The 19,411-nt window shown below is 41.6% G+C and overlaps 1 protein-coding gene across 1 annotated transcript; it reads right to left on the bottom strand.

The window, feature by feature from the left end:
* Positions 1-2,265: 2,265 nt before the first annotated feature.
* On the bottom strand, positions 2,266-10,310 carry LOC143302295 (coiled-coil domain-containing protein 86-like). The gene is made up of 4 exons (XM_076616895.1): positions 9,773-10,310; positions 6,537-6,666; positions 4,528-4,602; positions 2,266-2,479 (listed from the first exon to the last, which is right to left on the bottom strand). The coding sequence occupies exons 1-4, from the start codon at positions 9,850-9,852 to the stop codon at positions 2,414-2,416; spliced, it is 351 nt and encodes a 116-aa protein (XP_076473010.1). The 5' UTR covers positions 9,853-10,310; the 3' UTR covers positions 2,266-2,413.
* Positions 10,311-19,411: the final 9,101 nt, after the last annotated feature.

Below are 19,411 nucleotides of genomic sequence, written 5' to 3'. Positions count from 1 at the left end.
GTGCAGATGTGGATATGAATTATGCAACATTCTTTTTTCTTTTTTTTTAAGGAAAATATACCAGGTTGGTGAGACTCATCAGATTAAATTCAGCATCATGATTCTTTAACAGCAGCATGGAGTAAGAACGAAGTGATGGAGGAATATCATCATTATATGGGGAGAAAAAAGGGGAAACATAATGAATAAATACGGGAGTGACTGGTGTATGGAAAAAAAATCACAGGATGCAGAATGGTGGCTCTCCTCAATATATACTGAAGGTACTTATGTAGATTCATTTTTTCAGCCATGCTGTTCTGTGCATAGTTGAATGCCATGTCTTCAAGATGCACTTGATAACTCCTGTACATCAGAACAAATTTTCTACTTGTTGAAACTTTCCCCTTTTTCTTAAATAGACATGACAGTGATTTTATAGTTTGTTAAACACAAACTGAATCATGCTTTGGGGTTCTTGTGGATTTTATTCGAATGATACTCATCCTTTTGAGGGCACTGACTTGTAAGTCTAGTTATTTTAACATTTGTAAAATCTGTTATTGGTAAAAGGAGAACCAACCACAAAGCTCACACCAGGTTTATCAACACATGACAAGAACCAGACAGTGTCCGAATATCCAGAATACATGCAGGAGATGTGTTCCTGTGTACCTTTTATATACCTGTGTGTTGGCTGATGGGAAGCATTGACTTATGTAGCTGTAGAACATTGTCAACACTGTTCACCTCATCTGTGGTCATGACAACACCCTTTCCTGTCCATATACTCTGCTCTGGGATTTCACCGACTACATATCAAAAAGTATTAACAATGCTATTTTGATCTTATTGATTTTCTGGTCGAATATGCATGTTGAACTCCCATGTTTACTCATTGGGTGTGATTATTATCACCCTGCCATGAAGACCGCCGTACTCATTTTCAGGTGTGTGTGCATGCTCAGTGTACTGTAATTCTTGTTGCCGTAACCCATAGCAAGCTTTCATTGATCACAGTATTTTTGATGATCTCCTGTATGTGTTTACACATGTTGGGATTTTAAGGCAATAGCGTATGTGCACATTAGCTGCTTTGGGAGACATGAAAAATCTTCAACCCTAACCCATTGTTGTTTACCACACAGGACCATATCGGGGCTGAAAACACATGTCAGTTCCCCTAGAACCTGAAAAGAAAGAAACTGGAAAACAAATTAAGCTCATGTTCCTTCATATTCATGCACATAAACCATGGACATGCTTCTGATGTTGGCCATTCTAAGGACTATACGAGTAACCTGAACAAAACCAACTGTATATAATGCACAATATATATATATATAGAGAGAGAGAGAGGTAAACAGGCATACAAAACCAAGAAATACAAGCCTATAACTCTTCTAGAAAAAACAACTACTGGTGAATGGAAGAATGGCGCTGAAAGGATGTATAGGGCAAAGATGTAGATGACAAAGCTGAAAGAAAGGGAATTTTCAATGAAGCAGAGGGACAGAAAATATTAAATTTGTTGCACAATTTTCACAAGCTGGGGATACTAGTTATAACTGAAAGAGCCCAATGAATCCCCTTTTTTAAAAAGGCAGTGATCTGTGAATGGATCAGAGCAGTGAAAAACTGATCATACGACATTCCACCATTTTTTGCTCATGCATTCTCACGTTCCTCTCCTTATGGCATGGTAAGACTGACTCGCGATTCTGACCAAATGTTACCTATACTGATCCCCACCTTTGTATTGTAAACTTTTTCTTTGCTCAAGCACAACACATTTCAAGTTTAAAAAAAAAACAACAACGTTAATTTATGTAATGCCTTTTACCAAGGCTTCAGGCGATAAACAAAACTGTGTTCATAAAAACACACACTGACACAGATATGTAAGCATTACAAAAAACAGGCACACTGACACGCACACTTTTGTTTAACATTGTTGCATGGATCAATACTCTGTTGCAGAAAGTCACATCTCTCCATTCTGCACACTCACCCATCTCACACCCTCTCTCAACATGCAAACACACACATGCATGCATATACATGCGAATATGATGAGTGTCAGAAGAATGGAACTAAAAGGATGTTGAGGCAGATGACATCTTTAACTGATGGCAGAAACGGAAAAGTAGCAGGCTTATTTAAGTTTTCAACTGAGTCTGTATTGTCTTTGAACAGGAAGCCAGTGAACATACACACACACACACACCATATTTTAACCATGTGTATCACCCAAACCAATCAACACGTGATAATCATTTTGAAAACTTTTTTATAGTTTTATTTTTTAATTGGCCCTTTCCAGTGAAAGCATGCACACACCATCCATTTCAACAGTCTTCTGTTTCTTCTTTCAGCCCAAATACACACTCCCAACCATCACACATTCCCACAGTCTGCTCATGTCACCAAGCCATTATCTTTTTTCAACTTTGCGGAGTAATTTCTTCTTCATCCTCTTCATCTTGGCTGGGTTCTTGATCTGTAAAAATAAACGTCAGACCAGGTTCATTTTACATAATCTGGGTTTCACACACACACACACACAAACACAAATATATGTATTGCATAATTCATATAGTATTCCTGATGAGTACTGGAACTTATGGCAAAATCAGGCTTAGCCATCACAATGTCTGAATCCAATTTCACTGACAAAGCAATCCACGAATTGTATGATCTATGCAATACTCACTTGTCTGTCTCACACACTCCCTCCCTCTCTTTGTGTCTCTCTCAAGTTATACACACACACACACACACACAGCATACCCAAGAAATAACCTGTAATTTAGTATCATACCAAAGACTACAAAAAATTGAAGCAAAAACTCCATAACTACATTATCTATAATTATTTTCATTTTTTAAGGAAAAATTCAGTTATCCTGCTGTTAGCTATTTTCATTAGATTCAATGAATATGTCGACATTTAATATCATGCACTTAAAACACCAAGGGCTTGTTCTAATTACTACACAAACTTTAAACAAAAAAACATGACATATGAGAAGAATTCTATATAGTGGGAGGGGGTCATCAAAATAAGAGTGACTCTGAGAAAAAGGAAAGAGAAAAGGTAGAAAAACAAAATGAAAAAACAGCAAACCCTAAACAGAATACCAGCGAATAATATATAACTAACAGATAACATGATTACATAAGTGCCATTGTGGAAGATTGGACTGCAGTATCAACACACTTAACCCTTTCGCTGCCAGGAAAATAAGGTTTAAGTGAAATCTATTTGCCAGGGTTTTTTCACAAAAAAACAGGTATAAAGTTTCAAAAAATTCTGTGCTCTTTGTTATTAGAGAAAGACCCATAAAAGTATATATTTTCTGAAAGGTAAATGAATAAAGAATACAAAACACATGCTGTTTTCCCATTTTAATATATTTTTAGTGACATGCTGTTGTTTTGAAATCAGTTTTTTGTTTTTTGTCACATTTTCAACTTGTTCATTACAAACATTAGGTAATTTGCACTAAACTATCATATTTTCTGGACAAATGGATATCTGCAAACACAAAATCATACTAGAACAACCACAATACTTTTTTATTTTATTTTTAAAGCAATGCATTGTGATTTCTCCAAGTGATAATATGGATGTGAGGCCATGCCCCCTCAGTCTCCACTCCCTCCTCTTCACCCCTCTCACACGGTCACTTTATCCAGTTCTCATCAGACCAGGTTGGCTGAGTGCCAAGAATATTGCTCACACTGTGTCCTGCTAATAATTTGGTCACTTTCTGTCGCCTGCTACATCTGTACAGCCTGCATCACTCACTGATAGTCATATCTTGGCCACTCTCTTGATTGCTCTGTTTATTTTCTATCAAATCATCCTATAAATGTTCACGGTCTTCTTCGAATTTACGCTTCAATTCTTTCTGAACATCAGTTAAAGAAAGCAATCTTGGTTGATTTAGTTCGCCACGATCAAATGTCTTGAGCATGGTGTCAGTCCGACATTTTGTTGAGCAAGCGAGGAGAGGAGCCAGGCAACCACTGGGACAGTAACCCAACCAAAACATTCAAATAAAGGACTGCCTCATGATGGTGTTTCTAGCTATGAATAGAATCTAGAAAGATTCCCCAGGCTAAAGCTACCACCATTTTTGTCACCGAACTGAATGCAAACCAGGGAAAAATCAGAATATTTCGATGACAAGTTATCTCATCATTGTTGCAGCAAAGCGTACATGCTTGCCATGACGAGTTATCTCATCATATAGGCAGCCTAGGGGTTAAATGACTCTCCTTTTATGTTACGTTCAGATTTCATTTGTCTTCATCACGATTCAATTCATATTCATACTCAGCGATATGGAGGTAAACATTAGCTGGATCATTTTCAACTGCTGCCAATAACTGCATGCTTTGTTGACTTAAATATATTTGGCAGATAAAGCTGCATTACTGTCATTTTCTGTTTCTCCATTAAAGCAATGCAATAATTATTATGCAAAGAATGCAAGGAATACAATGTACAGTGACAGCAGAACAGAAACACATGATACATACTGGCTGTACAACTTCTGCTTTTCTCTCATTTTCCTGTCTCTTCTTTGCATTTTGTTCTCGCCTTTGTCGCAAAACCTGAGACCAAAAAAAAAGATTAATATATGTTAATGAAAATCAAATGACCAAAACACATTCACACTCAACAACCACACCAGTCTCATTTTCTGTGATCATGAAAAATATATATCATTGTCATGACATCAAGATCAACTTCAAAGTCCAACTGATTTATTTTTCCACTGTTGATGTTGGCAGTAACAAGTTCATATAATACTACTGATGGAGGCAGACCACAGGATATACAGCTGATTACATATATAAAATGAACACAGTCACTATAGGATTCATAGCTATATTCAACTTCAAGGAAACAAAATAAAAATTCTTTAATTTCAAAGTAGACTGAGTGCAACCAACAAAATTTCTAAGATCATTTTGTTTTTGTTTTCTTATTTATAACTTGTTTACACAAATTAATTTTGATGCTCTGTAACATGAAACAGTACGACTGGAGTCATCAGTGAAAAAAAATCATAACTGATAGTGATAACATGATTTTACTAGCAATGAAAAATTATACACTGAACATTGAAACAACAAAATGCTATGAATACACAATTTTTTTTTCTTTTTTTCATGTACACAGAAACTTTTAAACACATGCAATCCAGTTGCAAACCCTCCTAACATAACATTCATGAACAGTTCTGCTGAAGTAAGCTGCCTCTAGTCTGTTTCTCCTCATCTTTGGTGATATTAGAAATACAGCTTCAACATGATAAATCTATATATATAAAAAAAAAAAAAAAAGTACCAAAAAAACAGCAAAAGACACTCACAAAAAAAACACTGGTGAGATCAAGAACTCATGCTAAATCATTAACTTATGGTTCTGTAGTACAAAGCAGTAGCATGTATGTCCAGTAGCAGGCATAGGTTTATCTTAAACATCTTATTTCAAACAATAAATCAAATATGGAACCAGCTGCCGTGGCAAAGTGGTTAGCGCCGTGAACTGACAACTGGGAGGACACCGGTTCGAATCCCAGCAGAGGTGGGTTTTTTGGCCCAAGGCCGGCTCCTACCCAGAGTTGAGTGTGCTGTGGGCTTAAATGGGGAGACTGGGACCACACAGTCGAGTGTCATCCACTTTAAGGATGCGTCTTTGGGTGGGTGTGTTGCTCTAATCACCTGACCAACACTGCAAGTGTCTGTATCTCTTGGGCCTGGTTAACGCCGGGATATCATTATGACAGGAAGCGTAGAGTACAGCCTTGTCACGCAGTCCCAAACCAAAATGGACCTCTTCTTCTTCTTCCTTGGCAGCGACCACAATCAGCTAGTTGATTATTCTGTCACTTATGCAAGGGGTCCGCACTCGCAACAGCATCATCGTCATCCTCCTCCTCCTCCTCAATCATCATCAATATAAACAAAACAGTCTCAAAGTCTGTGGCCTTTCATGCCATTCTCTACATGGTGACCTCAGTTTCGATACCCCTCCACTTCTGTGCTTGGGGTGAGTCCTGACAACGTCTTCAGTGTAGGCAGATTCATGGGGGGCTGTTGTTTGAGGGGCGTGGTAGTGGTCTCCACTCTGGGAGGGTCACTCACTCAGTCTGGCTCCGTGACTAAGCCATTATTGTCATTAGTATGTGGCTTAGCAGGTGGTGTCCTAAGTACGTTAAATCAGAACAGGCACCACTGAACATCACCGAAGTGACTCAGCAGCAGTGCAGGGTCTCTTCTGGCGTGTGGCCTCCAGGCGACCTAATATCAATAGTTCCCTGTGGACTGCTGATGCTGGAACTGTGACGGATGAACCTAGGTGTGGCCATGTATGGGGGGATCTAAATGAGCAGCGTGGGAGTAATGCCACTGAAACGGTGCAGATGATGGGGCAGCAAAAAAAAAAAAAAAAGGATTTATGATAATGGAAACAATAAAGAATGAAAACAAATGTGATTAAAAAAAAAAGGACACTGATTTCAGAAAACAGCAAGTTTCACCTCATGCACAGCCTTCTTCTCATCTTTCAACTGCTGTTGTAACATCTTTGCTGCTTGCTTTTCAGCCTTCCTTTCCATCTTCACTTCCCAGGAGGTCTTCTGGCTTTTTACTCGCGTCATATCTGAAAACCTGGGCACAGAAAGAAAAAAGGATTTCCGTCATGTATTACAATGTGTTCAGACAGACTGGATTTTCGATAACAATAATAATAATAATAACAATAATGATAATAAAGCAAAACCACCAGTCTGTACTTTTTGACTGATCAGCTTAGTATTAATAGTAATGCCACTTCATCTACTCAGGAAGTACTGTTGCTTTGGCAGACCTGTGTAAAAGACTACAGATGGATGGGTTGGGATGGGGGTGTGGAGAGTTCAGTTCCGAAGAAAACATGGACACAGACTCACAGTTACCTTACCTACACAGATCTATACGTTGAAGTGACTGAATTCTAGTTCTAACTCCAGACATCGATTTCAACTCACTTCCTTGGCTTACAATACATCCGTCTGAAGTTCTTTGATATAGCAGACTTCACTCTGTGCCTGGAACTGCAGTGGAAATTACTGAAGAACATGAAACGCTAGCATTCAATCCTCAAGAACTGTGAGAGACTGGAACAGCTTGAACAAGACCCTGGTAACTGCAGAGTCAAGGAAGAAAATCAACTGAGCAAAACTTGTTCATTCCTTAAGCATTCAATGTCTTACGGCTTTAAGTGATATTCAACTCCCCATCCACTGATCCAGTATCTGCAATACATATTCTTAATCTATGGTACAGGTCTGCACTATGACTACATCAATTCTAAGCGACTGGCACCAAATGTGATAGCAATGATTGACATTGATCAATGGTCCATCAACATGGCTCCCAATTTCACGTCTATCTATAAAATAAAAAAAATAAATTAAAAAAACAAACAAAAAAAAACAAAAAAAACACTCTTTGCTGCTTTACTATTTTTCTCATCAAGTAAACTAGCAGAATAGTCCTCCCAGTTTAATTCCTTAAACTACTATAATAATACTAATGATAATGATAATAATCATAATCATAATAATATAATGATAATAATGACAATAAAAATAAAAGAAATACCACTTAAAAGTTTAAGGCATGGATACTTTAGGTATATTAGTTGTTCCTGTGGCTGACTGTTCTTTCCTGTAAGATACATAAATTTAACAAAAAAGCAAAGAGCTGGAGAGGAAAACCAGTACAAAAGTAATAAAAAATAAATAAATAAATAAATAAAAAATTAAAAAGGCACTCAGTCCTAAAGGCAAAACACAAGCCAGTGTGGGCATTTAATCTGAACCCATAATGTGGAATTTTATTATATGAATCTCTCTCACAAAATGAATATAGGTTGAGGCAATGACTTGGGACTCTAAAACTAGTAATATACACAATTAACTAACCCATTTCCATTGGGTCAGTGGCTCCTCATATATAATTTAGTCATGAATAACAACTGGTGCCATTCTAAACAGATGGATCCATCAGATGATGCATATAACGCATAACATGAAAATTTACTAATTTAGTCTTTTCTGTATCTCTTTCCAATAGTAATACAAGTATCATACAGTAATAATATCTAATGATTTTGTGCTAAAGTGTATGATAATAATAATAATAATAATAATAACAATAATAATACATAGTTTTTCTATGGCGCGATATCCAACACCAACGCTGCTCAAAGTGCCTTACAAGTTACATCACCCAGTAGACTATAAACATGCCTTAAAAAACACATCAACTGCTATCTGACAATGGAAAACATCCAATGTGTTCATATAAATGAAAAAGAACACTTAAGAGATGAATCAGATTATAAAAGCTATGAAGTAAATAAGGCTTAGATTAAAACAAAATGCATTTCATAGAACACACACACACACACACACACACACATATATATATATAGATGTCCCTCCCTTACAGACACACACACACACTCACACACAGACACACACAAGCTGACATTAAATATCAACTGCACTAAAAACAAAATTGCATAAGCATTAAGATATTTCTTATTTTCTAACATAGAATTCTGTTCGGACATACTAACATGCCTACACACTTACACACACGAACCAGAGCACTGTACCCTCACAAACACATGCATGCATACACGCACGCACGCGCGAGCGCGTGCACACACACACACACACACACACACGCTCGCGCGCCCATTAAAAAATAACCAAATAGAGAAAATGCCATCACATCTAAGACCAAAACTACATAAAACACACAATGCGTTAAAACAGGACTACAACAATACCAGTACAAAGATACTTGTTAACAGGCATACCTTGGTTTAACCGTTTCGCCCAGAACCAAAATGCTTACGGAAAAGGTAAGTCACCAGATCTGACTTAAAGGAATGTAGATCAGAGGTATTCCTAAGAGATGAAGGTAGAGAGTTCCACACTTGGGGAACCTGAGCTCTGAAAGACCTATTTCCAGCGCATTTCAGATTAGTCCTTGGAACTTTAAGCAGCTTTTCAGAACTGGATCTTAATGTTCTGTGTGGTTCATATGTTTCCAATACAGAGGAGAGATACAATGGAAGAGACTTGTCAAAATGTTTAAGGCGAGTGTGAGCATCAAGGAGTGTGTGTGTGTGTGTGTGTGTGTGTGTGTGTGTTGCTTAAAGCTAAACAAGAATGGTCTTTATATGATTATGATGGAAGCTGAAGAACCAAAAAAGTTCACAGATCAGATTATTAACATTATTGCAGATTCTTTGTATTCGGAAAACTACTACTCATAAATAAATTCAGTGCATTACTATTTACTATTACTGTATTAGGACAGAACATAACATGATTATGATGACTGACATGTTTATAACACAAACTGACATTAGTGACAAAGTTAAGTTAAACATAAAACCGTGTCATACACGTAGCAGACCCAAAAAGACTTCAGTCGGATATTACAGTATGCAAGCTCAATAATTATGTAGTTCCTTTATCAATAAAATGAATGTGTGACATGGATCCTCATGGCAGATGTGGAAAGAAGAATTTAATTTTTTTTAAAAACGATGGACTGGCAACACTGCAGAATGGACGGGAAAACCATTTGCAGAAAGCCCGGCTTTGACATCAAACCGAGGTTAAAGCGACAGACCTGGAAAAATCTGTGCGGCGCCCCATAACTCATCACTGACGTTAAGACAGAATCCAAATCAGTACAGCTTGACACTTACCTGGTTGACCTCACGCGTTTCCAAACACGTCCAGATTTTGGTTTTCCTCTTGGGACGTTGTCTCCATCAACGGCTTCCATTTTAGTATCTGCAGAATGTCACAGAGAGATGAAAACAAGGTAAAAACCACAATGGAACGTACACCCACGTGCACATAAACATGAAGAAGGGACAGCACTCTTGCTTGATTTATCTTTTTACTAAAACAGTCCAAAATGATACTCGGGCAAACTGGTGGTGTGTTCTTGAACACGATTGACGACGCTAGTAGACTGCTACTGATGGAGTCTGCCGTCGGACCGACGGATGAGTCGGCAGGCAGGCTTATTTGTCGGTGTGTGTCCTCATATGGGAGAAGAGGTCGATTCTGGATGCGCAGCACTTCCCACAGGTGTTGCAAGGGAAAACTGACATCTCCAGAAGTTGAGCCCTGCTTCCTTCGCTCACGCTTCTCCGTGATGGCAAGCGTTCTCTTGTTTCCAAACGTCTTTGTGTCACAAGAGCACAGCGTCCTCCCGCGAGAGCGGTCAAGGGCATCAGTTTCCCAGGAAGCGATGTCTATGTCACAGGCTTTGAGCCCGGTTTGTCTTCAAGGTGTCCTTGAAGCACTTGCAGGGTCTTCCAAGTTCACGGTGGCCTTCCTCAAGTTCAGCTGGCCATACACTAGCATCTTCGGGATCCTGCTGTCTGTCATGCGGACAACATGTCCTGTCCAGCGTATCTGGCACTGGATCAGCAGGCTTTCGATGCTGGGCAAGCCGCTCCTCTCTAAGACCTGGAGGTTGGAGACCCTGTCTAGCCACTTTACGCCGAGGATCTTTCGTAGGCATCTCTGGTGAAACTGCTCAAGTTGTTGAATGTGACCGCGATACGTCGTCCATGTTTCACAGCAGTACAACAAGGTCACAGGTCAGCACAACAGCTCTGTAGGTTTCAAGTTGATTTTGGTGCTGAGCCTGATGCCCGGCGAGTTTGTTGTTCCACAGCCTGTTGTTGAGTCTGCCAAAGGCGGAGCTGGCCTTGGCGATGCGCAGCGTCAGTCACTCAGTTCTGCATCAAGGGCTCCGTTGCTGCATAGGGTGCTGCCCAGGTAGCAAAACTTGTTGACTGACTTGATCTCTGTGTCATCGATCTTGATTACAGGTGGGGTGGGAGGCACTGGCGTTCTGTGAGCTAGCTGGTTGGTACATCAGTGGACTCGGTCTTGCTGAGGCTAATGGTGAGTCCAAAGCGCCTGCAGGAGGTTGAGAACCTGTCCATAATGAACTGCACGTCCTCATGGGTGTGTGCAGCAAGTGCACAGTCACCAGCGAAGAGGAACTCTATCAACAGTGCCTCCAGTCAAACACCCTGGAATTGGCGTGGAGTCGTTGCAAATTGAAAAGTTTGCCATCCGTGTGCAAAACATGTAGATGCCCCGGTCACAGTCTTGGAAGGCGTCAATCAGCATGGCAGAGAAGAGAATGGAGAACAGAGTGGGTGCCAGGACCCAGCCCTGCTTCACTCCATTTACCACAGGGAACGTATCCGACATATCAGTATTTTCCTGTACTCTCGCCTGCATGCTATCGTGGAATGACGCAATCAGCTCAGTGGATTAGGCTCTCTGGAGAGCCGAACTTTAGGAGGATCTTCCACAGACCACGGCGGTTCACCGTGTCGAAGGCCTTAGTCAGGTCTACAAAGACGGCCATGTGGAGCTCCTTGTTCTGCTCACGGCACTTCTCTTGCATCTGGCGTACGGCAAACACCATGTCACATGTTCCCCTGCCTGAGCGGAAGCCGCACTGTGCTTCAGGGATGACTGTGTTGGAGACATGGTCAACCAGTCTGTTCAGTATGATGCGGATGAAGATCTTTCCGGCGATGCAGAGGAGAGAGATTCCACGGTGGTTATTGCAGGATGTTTTGTCTCCCTTCCATTCGTAAATGTGGACAACTGAAGCATGCTTGAAATCCTGGGGGACCTCCCCTCTGTCCCAGATAGACTGGAACAGGGCGGTCAGCTTGTCTGTCAGCACACCGCCTCCATACTTGTAGATGTCAGCCTCAGTGGATTCCATCCGCTCCTGGTGCTTTTCCTGACGTCGTCAGCTTCAGAGCCTTCTGGGTCTCGGCCTTGGTGGGAGGGGCAGCTAGCGAGTCATTGACTGGTAGCTGTGGGAGTGCTGCAATTGCCTCGTCAGATTCGGATGAGTCCCTGTTGAGGAGGGTGTTGAAGTGCTCTGCCGGGCGGGCAAGGATGTCTTTCTTGTCTGTCAGGAGGGTATTCTGGTCCAAGGCTCGGACATGGGTTCTTGTCTGTCAGGAGGGTGGTCTGGTCCAAGGCTCGGACAGGGGTTGATCCTGTGACTTTCGGGCCAGTACACAGCTCGGAGACCATCATGGAAGGTCTTTATGTCGTGAGCATCAGCAGCGGACTGAAGCTCTTCGGACTTTCTCTCCCACCAGGTGTTCATCATCTCACGCAACCTCTTCTGTACGACTGAGTTGCTTGGTTTGCAAGAACTGATTCTTTTTCTTCTGGCAGTCTTTATCGGAAATGTGATCCTGATGCCGTATATGCAGTGTGTTCAGGAGCTCGGAGATTCCAGAGTCGTTCTCGTCAAACGAGTCTTTGTGGCTCCTCTGTACAAAGCCGAGTGTGTCAGCTGCTGCTGTGTACACAGCATCTCTAAAGGTGCAGGAATTTCTTGGAGAGCTGCTTGATTTGCTGCTGCAGCACGTCACTGTCCTTGGTGATAGGGAGGCGGTGGATGTTCAGCTTCCTAGGGGGTTTCTGCCTGGCTGGTTGGAGCTTGCGTGCAAGTCTGATGTTCGTCTTGCTGCATACCAGACGATGGCCCGACCAACAGACTGCTCCTTTCATGCGGCGTGTAATGGAAACATCACCTCTGTCCCCGGCCTCTGCCGGACAATCACATAGTCCAGCATGTGCCATTGTTTGGAGCTACAAGTAGTGTATATTTAGCAGCAGAAGTATCAATATTTTCAAATCAGTTATTTAAAATAATCTGTGTAGTACTAGCAAGACGACAGAGAATATCAACTGCGTTCAGTGGCACTGGTACACTGATGACACTCGGACACACATCCGGCGGCGGCGGCACACACACACACACACCGCACAGTGGCATACACACAGTGGCAAACACAACCCCTCCATACACACAAAGTTGAGGCACACACGGCAATCCACACACACACACACACACACGTTTCTTCTCTCTGTCTCTGTCTGTCTGCCTGTCTGTCTCCTATATTTTTTTTCTTCTTTTTCAGTTTTTTTCTTCTTTTTTTTCATGGATAGCTTGATCATAGTGTAAAAAAGCAGTTGTTGCTTTTTCAATTTACCATCGTCAAGAAATAAAATCTTGACTTGACACAAACACACACACACGAGCACGCACGCATACACACGCACACACACTGGCACACACACACACCACACGCGCGCGCGCGCGCGCACTGGCATGCAAGCACCTGACCTCTCATGCGCGTCAGTGTAATAAAAACAACAAAAGCATCAACAGCATCAGTCCCTGTTCGGAGGTTGTCCTCCCATATTTGGCCACAGATCGACCTTCTGTGCTGATGCATGGTATGTTCTGAATTCCGAGTATGGTCGCCAGGGTTGGTTGAAGCGCTTGCTGACCGAAGTGCCTGTGTTCTGTTATGTTGCTGGATGAAGTAACTGTGTTCTGTTATGTTGCTGGATGAAGTAACTGCGATCTACACTTAGCAAGTGGGCACGGGGTTTTGGTGCAGTTTAGTTTGGCCAGCATATGGTGAAATAGTAATGGGTGAAACATTCCTCATTAAAACAAAACACTTAGTTCCACATCCCGATCCTGAATTCAGCTCCGTAGTCCAGGAATTTTGGATGCTAAAACATGCGACATTACCGTTCATTCCGTCTTACTTTAGAATCCAAAATTCAGCTCCAGAAATTTAGGATGCTAAAGTGCGACATTACACGTATATGCAATCTGCACAACATTAGCCCCAAATATTGCCTCACCAAAGGTCAAGAAGGAGGGAGAGGTGAGAGGGAGAAAACCCCATTCCTGACCATTTCAGGAACTGAACTCGAGTCTAAACAGCTGGAGGACCTAGACTTCGCAGATGACATAAGTCTTCTCTCCCACAGGCAGCAAGATGCGCAGGAGAAACTATGTCGTGTGGCAGAAGAAGCTGAGAAGACTGGACTCCAAATCAACATTGGGAAAACAGAGGTCATGAGGGTCAACAACAAGAAGCAAGATCCAGTGCAACTACACCAAGAGAACATCAAGGAGGTTGACAAGTTTGTCTACTTAGGCAGTGTTGTCAGCAAAGACGGGGGGACGGACGAAGACATCAAGAGCCGTATCAACAAAGCAAGACACGCCTTCAACACCCTTCGACCAATCTGGAGATCGACAGCCCTCTCAATCCGCAACAAGATCCGGATTTTTAACACCAACGTGAAGTCGGTTCTACTCTATGGCTCAGAGACGTGGAGAGTGACAAAGACCAGCACCCACAAGCTTCAGACATTCACCAACAGATGTCTAAGAACCATCCTGAACATCAGATGGCCAGAGGTTGTCTCCAATGAAGAACTTTGGAACATGACAAAACAGGCCCCACTGGAGACGGAAATCAAGAAACGGAAATGGGGATGGATAGGCCATACACTACGCAAGCCTGCAACAAACATCACAAGACAGGCTCTTGATTGGAACCCACAGGGGAAAAGGAAAGTTGGCCGTCCGAAGCAGACCTGGCGGAGAAGCATTGAGGCAGAGACAAGGGCGGCCGGAATGACGTGGGCCGAACTGAAGAGGACCAGCCAGAGCCGGGTGCGTTGGAGGAGTGTTGTTGCGGCCCTATGTTCCCCAAGGAATCAAGAGGAATAAGTCAAAGTAAGTCAAGAACTCGAGTCTGTTGCTTCCATCATGATGCACAACCCACTGAGTTCAAGACATGCTGGCTGATGACGATATGTCTATATTCTTCGCTGGGTCAAGGTGTCAGATAAAACCGACTCCGCGTACTGAGCCTACAGCTTTCAAAGTTTTGTTCATGCAACTCCAAGCCCGATTTATCTGGATCTGTTTTTTGTTGTTGTTTTTTTTGTCCCCTTTGGCAGCAGTTGCAGATGCCCATCACTGTTATCCCACCGTTTGTCTTCAATTTCATTACTTCAGTCAGTCGGGTTAATTGAGTTCAAATACATTCTGAGTTTTGGTGTGTGTGTGTGTGTGTGTGTGTGTTTTCCATTTGGTTACTGCTGTGGGACATGAGTGGGTGTTTGGCTGTGCAAATGTTTGCAGGTGCTTTATATATACATATAATATATATATATATTCACATGTGTATGTATCTGTGGCAGACACATAATGTGCACGTATGTGTTTAAGAGAGAGTGTTGTGCTTGTGGAGAGTGGCACCTGGGTGAGTGTGTCAATGTGCTAATGTGCTTTATGCATGTATGTATGTGTTTGCACTTGTGTCCATGCATTCAGGAGTTTGCTGATCAAGACCTATTTTCTTTTTCTTTGATATGTCTTTTATTTTATGGCTTTTTGTTTTGCTTTTTTTTAGTGCAAATCTGTTTGGCTCCATCTTTCTTGTCTATCATTTTCCTCTCTGTCTCTGACTTTGGTTTTGTGTACTGTAAACGGTAACAATTGGACCTTTAATGTGTGGAGTTTTGACCTAGAGTGAATGTGTCTGCACAGGAAATGAGAGAATTTGAGAGCACAGGATTGAGTCCCACACTTGGAAGTATTTTCTCCCCTTCCACTAGACCTTGAGTGGTGGTCTGTCACTAGTCATTCACATGAGATGATGAACTCAGGTCCTGTATGTAGTATACACTTTGCACATGTAAAAGAATCTACAGAAACAAAAGGGTTGTCCGTGGTAAAAATCTGTGGAAAAATCCAGTTTGATAAGAAAACATGTACACTTGCAGGTGGAAAAAAGAAACATATGAGCCAAAATAGGGTGGCACTGCACTGTAGCAAGGCAATCTCTATGTGGAAAACAGCTCAAATTTTACACAGAGAAATCTGAGGGTGACAAAGAGTAATACAATACAATATTTCTGTGCAATGTGTGTTTTAGAGTTGCTGTACATAGCACTGGGCCGGGACATGTGTTGCTTTGTCATTAGACGTCTGTTGTCCTGCAGCTATCCAGCACACCTGGCTTTTCAAAGGTTTGGAGTCAGTTTACCTTCTGCTTTTGCACAGCAGGTCCTATTCACCTTCTCTTTGATGGTGCAGCCATCGTCAATGGCTTCTTGAGTGTTTGATTTTTTTATCCATGGGTAGGAGGTGTGGGGATTGCAGTAGACTGTCAGTGGGGGTACAGGGCTACTGCCCCTGGCAGGGTTCAGGGGATGGACCCCCCCCCCACCCTCCCCGAAGCTGGGCAAAATCTGAAAATCTCTGGGCCAAAAACACCATGAGAATGCTTACGACTTACCATTTAAACAGCAGGGATGTGTTATTCATGTTCTTTCTTTCCTGCACTTTAATTTCTAATAAATTGTCAAAGGATGAAGAAAAAAATTGCTATCACTGCTCATCATTTCAAGAGAGTTACTATCTTTCTGCACATGGAAAGTTTAGAGAGTGCCTGTTTGTCACTTGCCAGTGTTTATGCCAGGTCTGTCAGCTTTGGACCCATTGCAAATGACAAAAGCAAAATTTCTAATTGAGAAATCCTGCATCCTTTTGGAAAAGACTCACCCATGTTTAATCTGTTCGCCTTCCCACTATATAAGCTTCACCTCTTCAGTCTCTATCAAACACACATGCACACATTCCACATAATATTATGGATGAGTGTTAAAATGTGTTTGTGCACAAATAACACTATCAGCTTCCCTGATATAAGCTCTGTTATAACCTAATCAAACAAATACACAAACATTCATTTTACAAAGAAAGGAGGTAAAGCATTGCATTCTGCACACATATAAGTAAATTTATTCTCATAATAGACAAAGTAGTGTAAGAATTTTCAGGAATGAAGTAAAGTTGCTCCATCTTGGTATTAATATAACAAGCCTGAGCTTCAATTTTTCTTTTCTCTCTCACTCCTTTACTTCCTCCCTAACCACCCATGTGTGTCAACGGTCACACACACACACACACACACACAGAGGCCTGTAATAAACTAAGTGACCAAAATCCAGATGCCATATTTTTGATCCCAAGAAGCACTCCACAATCAGTTCAGTTCAGTTAGTTTCTCAAGGTGGCGTCACTGCGTTCGGACAAATCCATATACCCTACTCCTCATCTGCCAAGCAGATGCCTGACTAGCAGTATAACCCAACGTGCTTAGGCCATGAAAAAAAGGTAAGCAGATCAATAAAGATGAATTGTGGGGAGGCAGTGTGTGTGGGCAAACAGCAGAAAATTAAACAACTGTGGAGCATGAAGCACAAAAATACATTTCAAATTGAGGCAAACACTACCACTGAATTCACCAAACACTCCAAATGACAACCTGTCTTTTCCTCTACCATGAAGGTATGGCTTTGAAGTTTGATATGTCAGGATAACAGCTGTGAATACTACTCACAGACACTCAACTGAACACAGGATGGCACAGGAAGAAACAAAAATCAACTCGTGGCCTAGTGGGGGTAATGTGCTTGACTGGTTAGTCTGAGAGTTCAAGTCCTGTGTCGTAATATTTGGTCTATGTAAATGACTATACTATATACTTTTGTTTTCGCTGGTTTCCAGTTTTCACTGTTTCATCACTTCGTCACTTCCTGTCAATGGTGGACATTTTATTTAGCCCATTAAAGGCCAAGACTGAGTTCCAAAATACGACAATTTAACCGGCTAAATAAGCATTCAATGAATGTTGACGTAATCGGTAAATTTACATCATCAAAATCACGGAGAAGATTCCGACTCTTCTGAAACCTGTCAGGTTAGACCTCGATCGAGTTCTCCTGCTGCAGCAAAGCAATGGAAGCACTGGTATCATACTTTTCTTAACTTTATCGATGAATGTAAACCACATGTGCCCGACAAGCTTAGAACACTCGTTAATTTCGTTTCTGCAGAAGTCTGTGAGTACACAGAAGAATGCCATGACTTTGAACCAGCTATTCAGACTCTGGAAGAACTCTATGTGAAGAATCCCAATGATATTTTTGCTTGTCATATTCTAGCAACACGTAAACAGCATGCCGGTGAGTCTTTAGAGAAATTCTTGCAAGACCTGAAGAAACTTAGCAAGGACTGTAATTTCAAGTCAGTACTCAGCCTTGACTTGGCTCGAATCAGTACACAGCCTTTTCTACCTTTGATCTGAAAAGTGCTTATCATCAAATGAAAATCAAAGAATCAGACAAAAAGTACAGTGCTTTTGAAGCCAATGGCAAGCTCTACCAGTTCTGTAGAATACCATTGGTGTGACAAATGGTGTAGCAACTTTCAGAGGGCAATGGACAAACTCGTGGAAGAGGAAGGACTAACAGGTACATTTCCTTATATTGATAATATTACAACTGCTGGTCATACTCAAGAGGAGCACGACAGAAATGTGTCAAAGTTCCTGAAGTTGTTGCAAGGCGAAGGCTCAGACTGAATGAGGGAAAGTCCATCGTCTTCGTCTTCCATCAACATTCTTGGCTATCTTGTTGGCAATGGCACCATACAGCCAGATCCAGAAAGACTACAACCTCCTCAGGAACTGCCCCCACCAACTTGTTTGAAGTATCTTCACAGAGTGCTTGGAATGTTTGCATACTATGCAAAACGGATTCCAAATTTTTCAGACAAAATACGGCCTTTGCAGATACCGGTAGCTGAATCATTCCCTCTGACAGCTGAAGCTCTTACTCGTTGATTCTTTCAAGAAAGAACTGTTGAAGGCCATGCTCTACTCCATCGATGAGAACACACCTTTCATTGTTGAGTGTGATGCATCAGACATCGCAATTTCAGCTACTATCTATCAAGATGGTAGACCTCTTGCCTTCATGTCACATACCTTGCAGGGAGGAGAACACCATTATCCTGCTGTTGAAAAAGAAACAACTGCTGTCATTGAAGCAGAGAGGAGATGGAGTCATCTCCTTTCTCACCAACACTTTACACTCATCACTCACCAACGTTCTGTTCCTTTTATGTTTGACAAGTGTAGGCATACAAAAATAAAGAATCAGAAAATTCAAGAATGGTGACTGGAGTTAACTGCCAACAGCTATACAAAAGTATTGTCCAACAACATGGCCCTGGACATGTTGTCCCAAGCAACTTGTGCATCCACACCACTCACTACTCGCCTCACAGATCTTCATGTAGGGTTGTGTCATCCTGGTGTGACTTGCCTTCTTCAATTTGTATGCTTAAAGAATCTCCCCTTTTAAACTGAAGAAGTAAGACGTGAGTGTGCTGGGTGTCGAGTATGTGCAGAAATCAAACCCAGCTACTGCAGACTACCTGAAGGCATGTTGATCAAGGTTACACAGCCAATGGAACACACAATCATTGACTTCAATGGGCCACTGTCATCGTCCACCTGAAATTAATACATTCTGACTGTGGTTGATGAATATTCACGATTTCCATTTGCATTCCCATGCCCTGACATGCAAACATCCACCGTGATCAAATG

Source organism: Babylonia areolata, chromosome 29 (assembly GCF_041734735.1).
Source record: "Babylonia areolata isolate BAREFJ2019XMU chromosome 29, ASM4173473v1, whole genome shotgun sequence".
Classification (NCBI taxonomy): domain Eukaryota; kingdom Metazoa; phylum Mollusca; class Gastropoda; order Neogastropoda; family Buccinidae; genus Babylonia; species Babylonia areolata.
Note: the sequence above shows the minus strand (reverse complement) of the source record. Positions and strands in the feature narration are given on the sequence as shown.